The sequence below is a fragment of the Tupaia chinensis genome, unplaced genomic scaffold (genome assembly GCF_000334495.1).
Source record: "Tupaia chinensis unplaced genomic scaffold, TupChi_1.0 Scaffold143584_1, whole genome shotgun sequence".
Lineage (NCBI taxonomy): Eukaryota > Metazoa > Chordata > Mammalia > Scandentia > Tupaiidae > Tupaia > Tupaia belangeri.
Window position 1 is genome coordinate 6,785,802 of NW_006203430.1, and position 7,910 is coordinate 6,793,711.

Genomic DNA, 7,910 nt, shown 5'->3' on the forward strand with positions numbered 1-7,910 from the left:
GGCCTTGCCTCAGTTTCTTCCCAGTCCAGGCCTTGCCTTAGAATGGGAGGCAGCATCCTTACCAGCTTGTGTTGCCTGCATGGCCCCGTCATCTTATGGAATTCCATATGACCAGATGTCAGGTCACTGTGGATTGGCTTCATGAGGGCATCTTGATTTTCAGACCAAAACTGTAGGAAGACATTGAGGGAGAGTAAGATAAAAACGTTCAGAAGTGACCTTCTATGCTTTGTTTTCCAGTGTTAAGGAGTTTTGTCTTTTCTTAAGTTGTGAACAGGTCTATGTACCTACTATTTAAACAGAATCCCAACCTGTTTCCTGGCTTTAAGTATTAAGCAAAGTTTGCTTAACATTTTTTTATTTTGATTTATTAAAGCTAAAACTGCCTTTCTTGAAAAAAAAGAAAGAAAGAAAATGACCTGTGGCAGACTTATAGGTAATTTATTCCATAATTTTAACTAATTAATTTTTTATAGTTATTTAGTTATTTATTTAATTTATACATTTAATCTCTATACATCTTTTAGATGTTAAAGAGACTTTACCCAGTGTGACATTCAATTAATTTTTTTTAGAGATTTTTGCTATAGGGTGCTTGCACTTGCTAGAGAGATAGCGAGAGACAGACAGAAAGCAGAAATCACCCTTCCCCTCACCCCATGAAATGGCCATGCCACAATCTCTTCTCCTCCACTCTTCTCTCAGAAGTTTGAACATGTATGCACATGGCGCCCGTCATGAGTTTCAAGCCACTGGGTCTGGGACTCGAACCACAGTCAGCCACATGAGAGTTCAACACCTCAACCACTACGCCACCTGCTGGCCCCCGTAATTTTAATTTTTTTAAAGAATGTTTCCTAGGCCAGCAAGTAGCACAGAGGTGAAGGCGGCTGGATCTCACATGTCTGACTGTGTAGTTTGAGTCCTGGAACAAATGACCTGAAAATCATGCCAGGCCTGTGTGTGTGCATGTCCAAAATCCCAAGAGGAGAATGGAGGAGAAGGAATTGCAGCATGGCCATCCCCTCTGAAGGGGGAATTCTCACTTTCCCCCTCTTTCTCTTTCTCTCTCTGTCTCTGATGAGCATGTACACCCTATAGCAAAACTAAAACTAATAATAATATTTCCTAGGTGGTGGATCATTAGAACCCTCCTAACTAGTTAGCAGATCTCTTCTGCATAGAGTATGGTGCTCCACTTGAGTCTCTCACCATGGCGAGAGGAATAAGGGAAGGAATAAGGGAGGAAAGAGGAGCAGCCACAGCAAACTTATATTTGTGGGATTTTTTTTAAGGTCATTTATTTCTTTCTTCCATGAGCAAGAGAGACAACGAATGAGGTGGGGGGTGGGGCGCCCCCCTCACAGGGTCTTTACACTGTGATCTACCCCCAGCCTTCCCAACCAGCCCCACCTCGTGGGCACAAGTGTGCCCAGTGTGTTCAGCGAGGTCTCCGAATGTGAACCTGGAACCTTCCCATGTGAGTCAGCCATGCAGCGTGTCCCCGTCCAGACCCTGAAGAGATTTGTGTTTTAACCTCAGCTATATGAGATCATTGTCGTTGATGAATTTAACATGCGCAGCTTTAAACACTCCCAACCCCAACATTTATGACACAGTAACTCCATGAATTGTCTAAGTTTGAATCCCAAATACATTCTACAACATCCCGTGTGGTGCAGATCACTTACGGACAGTGAGTTCTAAGCCCAGCGTTTGTACCTTGGGACAGCTTTGTTCTCTTCTTATTTTTAAAAGCTTCTCTCTTTCTTCTATGAGTGAGAGAGACAGAGACAGAAAGAGAGACAGCACCCACAATAGGGGTGGGCACATGCCTAAAATCCCAAGAAGAGGATGGAGGAGAAGCATGGTCATCCCCCTAGGGGGTGAGTTCTCATTTTCTCTCTCTCTGTCTCTCTGGCAAGTGCATGCACCCTATAGCAAAAATCTCCCTTTAAAAAAAAAAAATCTTTTTCCATGGGGAAGATTCTATGACAGTACTCTTTGTAAACCTGGGAAAGTATAGAGGTCTCTGGCTCCTTTTCCCAACTTGCAGGGTCTACTGATGTTCCAGGAAGATGAAGAGTAAGTACTGTAAACAAATAGCTTTGAGTTTTTCCGGGGAGTCAGCTCACATCCCAGATACTGGAAAATAGGAGATGCCCACTCCCCTTACTTTAGCTGTATGATTCTGACACTTTCTGTCCCGCACCCTGTTCTAAAATGTGACCGGTGTCTGTGTCTCCATAACTGTGACAGTGTTGTAGTCATGATACATCTCTATGTCACCAAGTAATCAACTGGCCTTGAGAACCAGGGTGAGTGGGTCTCTGCATCTTTTGTCAGCACCGCCGTTCATAGAGCAGCAGGATCTGAAGCCAAATTGGCCTCATCCCAAGTCGCTAAACTGCAGTAGAGTAGAGAAGTGCACTTGGTAATGTATTTGGACTCGGTAATATAAGTTCTTAGTAGAGTAAGCATGGTGGTCTGCAAAACACTGCTCAAATACTTAGCAGCTTAGTTCCTCACAGATTTTAAACTGGCATGTAGGAGAATGTGACACGAGCATAAAACTGGAATTATGAAGTGTGACTGCCCTCGTTCGAAGCGCTCCTGAAATCTGTGTCTCCTTGTTTCTGTAGGGTAGTAAGTATGCCCCAGCTTGCCAACAGCCAAAGAAATCGGGAATAGCAAGAGTCACCTTTGACCTTTACAAGCTGAATCCCAAGGACTTCATCGGCTGCCTCAATGTGAAAGCCACTATGTATGAGATGTACTCAGTGTCCTACGACATCCGATGCACAGGGGTCAAGGCCTTGGTGAGGTAAACACTCTGAGGGGCCCACTTTGGGGTCTGGAAACCGCAGGGACCAGCCCAGGTGACTTGTCCTCCACTTGCTCCTCTGTACTGCCGGCCCAGCTCCAGGAGTCCCAGCTGAATCTATCGGTACTCCTGTCTGCCATCTTGAACTCCTTGCTGTCTTAAAATTAACCCCTTCCCTACAGATGTAGTTCAGAAAATGCAAAGAATAAAGCCAATTTTTTTTTCCCTCCAAAGGCCATAAAACCCTAAGTGGGGGGCCAGTAAGTGGCGTGGTGGTTAGAGCTTTGGACTCCCATATGGCCAACTGTGGTTTGAGTCTCAGATCTGGCAGCTTGCTTTCTCACTTTCCCTCTCTCTCTCTGGTCAAATTAAATAATAATAATAATAATAAAATTCTTTTTAAAAGCACTAACTAGAAACAAGATCTTAATAAATACAAGGAAAGAGCAAGTTTCATTTTAGTCACTAGAGTTCATTCTAAGTGAGGGCAGTTAAAAGCATAGCCGTGGGATTCTGTGTGTATAGAGCTGACTCCCAAACCTTGTTGAACTCTGTTGCATATACCCTCTGTGTCACTGTCAGTTTCCACCCAGTTCGTAGGTGGCACTGGCATGTCCCTTCTGCACAGCCTGCAGGATGCCATCCTCCCAAACACTAGGGCCAGGCAGCTTCACAGCATCACAGGAGAGAACTTTTAGAAGATGGATTTCTGCTCTGTACCCCAGAACTGTCAAGTTCTGTGAGTTCAAAAGGAATCCTCCCTAGGCATTCCCGCTCCATACCCAGGCCAGTACTCCTGTCACCAGGCACTGGACTGAGAGGGACACTTGCAGTGAATCTGGCTTTGCCTCTGAGTTACCAGCTGTGTGGCCTTTCAGTTACTGAACTTCTCTGCGCCTCAGTTTCATCATCTTTAAAATGAGAAGGTCGCTTCCAAGGTGTCTATAATTGCCTAGGCTCTCAATTCACCCACTTGTACTCTTCCAGTAAACTCACCAACGAGCCTATAAAGGACTAATTTTCTGTGGAGGGAATGGATGGAAGGAGAGGGGCTGACCACCACAGGAAGGCGGCCAGTAAGTGGCGTGGTGGTTAGAGCTTTGGACTCCCATATGGCCAACTGTGGTTTGAGTCTCAGATCTGGCAGCTTGCTTTCTCACTTTCCCTCTCTCTCTCTGGTCAAATTAAATAATAATAATAATAATAAAATTCTTTTTAAAAGCACTAACTAGAAACAAGATCTTAATAAATACAAGGAAAGAGCAAGTTTCATTTTAGTCACTAGAGTTCATTCTAAGTGAGGGCAGTTAAAAGCATAGCCGTGGGATTCTGTGTGTATAGAGCTGACTCCCAAACCTTGTTGAACTCTGTTGCATATACCCTCTGTGTCACTGTCAGTTTCCACCCAGTTCGTAGGTGGCACTGGCATGTCCCTTCTGCACAGCCTGCAGGATGCCATCCTCCCAAACACTAGGGCCAGGCAGCTTCACAGCATCACAGGAGAGAACTTTTAGAAGATGGATTTCTGCTCTGTACCCCAGAACTGTCAAGTTCTGTGAGTTCAAAAGGAATCCTCCCTAGGCATTCCCGCTCCATACCCAGGCCAGTACTCCTGTCACCAGGCACTGGACTGAGAGGGACACTTGCAGTGAATCTGGCTTTGCCTCTGAGTTACCAGCTGTGTGGCCTTTCAGTTACTGAACTTCTCTGCGCCTCAGTTTCATCATCTTTAAAATGAGAAGGTCGCTTCCAAGGTGTCTATAATTGCCTAGGCTCTCAATTCACCCACTTGTACTCTTCCAGTAAACTCACCAACGAGCCTATAAAGGACTAATTTTCTGTGGAGGGAATGGATGGAAGGAGAGGGGCTGACCACAACAGGAAGCCTCTGAGGCAAGTCTAAAAGTTACTACTGCTGCCATTCCTGTGCCCTCTGAACGCCCCCTGGGCAAGAGCCTGCCTGTTTCTCATTGAGGGCCTGGTTCCTTCTCTCCGCTCTCCCTGAAGGACAGCCCTGTCCTGCCCTGAACACAAACCAGAGAAGTGCTTTGGAGACGAGCCCCCCTCCTCTCATGGTGTCCTGGCCCCACACGGGGTTGGCTTGAGGGGGTTGGCTTGAGCGTATGGCTTTAGTGTGGCTGCTATTTCCTACTGACAGCCATCCACAGCCGGGTCCTACACGATGGTCACTGTTGCAGGGTTGGCATTTTGACTCCCAGGCTGGTTCCGTGTCCTGGTAGCTAAGGTGGCATGGTTGACCCCACTGTTTGATTCTTAGGTCCGTAGCTTGAGAAGCATATCCTGGGGAATGTACACGTGTACCCAGAGTCTCAAAACAGGGAGAGACGGAGGAGAAGGGATTGTGGAGTGACCGTTCCCTGGGGTGGGGTGGTGCTTTCTTCCTCTCCCTTTCTGTGTCCATCTTTCTCTGGTGAGCGCATGTACTCTCTAGTCAAAAAAAAAGGAAGAAAAGAAAAAGAAATCTTAACTCCCAGAAGAGCGATGGGAGCAAATACCATTATTATTTGTTCTTTATGTTTACTTTATTCATAATAGAGAGCACATGCGTACTCATGAGGAACAGAAAGAAGCGCCCTCATCGGGATCTCATTGTCCCGTGACCGCCTGTCCCTGGCGCCCCAGCTTGTCGTGATCTTGGGCATCATACATAGGCCCGCCAGTTTTGAGCCAGCCCAGGGATCCAACCTGCTGGTCGGCCATGTGGCTTCCAGCACAGCCATACCGCCAGACTGGGCTTCTTGTTTGACTTTTAAAGTGAGACAAGAGAGTTTTAACAACTTCGAGCAATATAGTGAAGGGAGTAAATCCCACCTGCAATCCCACCTCAGCAGAATCTATCTTGAAAGGTAAATTCAGCCCTTTTATTGCTCATTCTTACACCTAATAAATCCCAAGGCTCTACAGTCAGCCACAGAGTTCACTAAAACCCCTCAGAGACATCACTCGCCAGGACCTCGTCATGGGGTACAGGGAGCTGTCCCCCTCCATGGTGTGGCATCACCCACAGCTGAGTGTCTCACTACTTAGGAACACGTGGAATTTTAAAACTGGAATGGAATCCTTTAGCTTTGGACCAGGTAGGGGATGAAACCAAGTTAAAGCTTTCCCCCCCCACCCCTGAAGCCTTGGGACTTAGATGCCAGGACAGGGTGAAGCTTTTCCTCCTCTAGCTTTGGAAACAAGTTAAAAGGTCCCAGCCGCCTCCAACAAACGGGTCACAGGATCGTGATTCCAGTTTTTGCTAAGACTTTCCTTCAGCCTGACTTCTCCTTTTATCCTGACCTGACTGATCTCAGTAATATCCACACACACACCAAGTCTTCCAGAACAGCCAAGTAGCTGAAGGACAGGACACAGTATGAGGGGGTCTTCAGAAAGTTCAAGGAAGATACTTATTATGGGGCGGGACTGGGCAATCCTTGAGTGTGGCGGTTAAGGCAACTGGATCCTACATGGCTGACTGCACTGTTTGAGTCCTGGATCGGGTGGTTTAAAAAACATACCAGATGCATGTGCCTGTTTACCCAAAACCCTAAGAGAAGCGAGAAACAGAGGATAAGGGATGATAGTGTGACCAACCCTCATGGGTGGTGCTTTTTCCCTTTCCCTTGTTCTTTTTCTCTGTCTCTCTCTGGCAAGCATATGTACTCTATAGCAAAGTTTAAAACACACACACACAAACCCATCATGCATGGGAAAATTTTACATCAAAATAAACTCGTAAAATTACTATATTTTTCCATGCACTTTTCCAAGCCCCCCGTGTACGCTCTTCAAGAGCAGCAGTCTAGGGGCCAGCAGTTAGCGTAATGGCTATGTCGCTGGACTCCCACGTAGTTGACCGCAGTTCACATCCTGGCCCCAGTGGCTTAAAACTCATGCCAGGTGCGTGCGCCTGCGTGCCCAAGATCCAGAAAGGAGAATGGAGGAGAAGGGATTGCAGTATGGCCATGCCCCCAGGGGGGTGATTTCTTGCTTTCTGTCTCACTGTCTCTCTCTGTCTGGCAAGCGCACGTGCCCTATAGCATAAACCTCTCCCCCCTCCCAAAAAAAAGAGCAGTAGTCTACCTACACAGAGCCTTCTAATTACTAACCAAGCAGGCCACCTTTGGAAGTGGCTAGTGGAAGCTGAGCTGTACAGGAAGTGGTCCTAGGCCAGGCCACCGGCTCCTCCGGGAGTTCACACAGACCTGCCACTCAGGCCTCCTTCATCGGCCTCTCAGTAGCCTTCCTGGAGGACTTGTCTGCCCTGAGAGCAGAGGAGAGCCAAGGCTGTCTGGCTCTCCTCTAAGCTTCTAGGTCTGCTCCTCCTCTCCAGATGTGTACCCCAAGCCTGATACACCCTGTCTTCCTCTCTCTAGGAGCCTGCTGCGGTTCCTGTCCTATGCGGCCCAAGTGACCGGACAGTTTCTTATCTACACGGGCACGTACATGCTCCGAGTGCTGGGTGACGCAGAACAGCCTTCGCTCAGGTCACACTCCAGGGGCCAGTACACGTGTGGATAGGGGTGCACGGCGTAGAAGGCTCAGCTGGCCCCTGGACTCAAATGCTCCCTTTCAAGTGACAAATTTTGAAGATGCTTTTATGTTGTAAACCTCATGTACTTGTAGACTACTGGCCACATCTGCTCAGGAGTGGTGCCAGGTGGAGGGAAAGGGCTTGATGGTATATGAAAAGGGGCCATGCAGTGGGTTCCCGGAGGAGGGAGTGCATGAGGGGCCTTGTGGGCCTAGGAAGGGGCCAGCCAGCAGTGTATCTGGGTGCAGCCTGCACAAGCCTTACACTTGTGTGGTTCTTCAGCTACTGCAATAAACTGATCACAATCATTACTTATAGTATGTGTATACTTTCTTATGTCTCTTTCATTTCTCAAAGCAAACAGTACTTTCATCTAGAAGCAAAACTCAGCTGCAAATATTCTACTAACAGATGCAATTGCTTCTAAGTGTTTATTAGTACTTGGTGATACAAAAATAACCAGCCTCTAGTTGTTATTATATTTTGTGTGTATGTTTTTGTTTTAGTTCGTTTATTTATTTATTTTTGTTTTGTTTTGGCATAGAG

General features: G+C 46.9%; 1 protein-coding gene across 1 annotated transcript in view; it reads left to right on the top strand.

The window, feature by feature from the left end:
* Positions 1 to 7,663, top strand: part of CIDEA (cell death inducing DFFA like effector a) — a 17,272-nt gene extending 9,609 nt beyond the window's left edge. The window contains exons 4-5 of the mRNA XM_006164045.2: positions 2,643 to 2,824; positions 7,207 to 7,663. Of these exons, the coding sequence (XP_006164107.2) occupies positions 2,643 to 2,824; positions 7,207 to 7,351 (327 nt within the window). The 3' untranslated portion in view covers positions 7,352 to 7,663. The remainder of the gene's footprint in view (positions 1 to 2,642; positions 2,825 to 7,206) is intronic.
* The last annotated feature ends 247 nt before the right edge of the window (positions 7,664 to 7,910 follow it).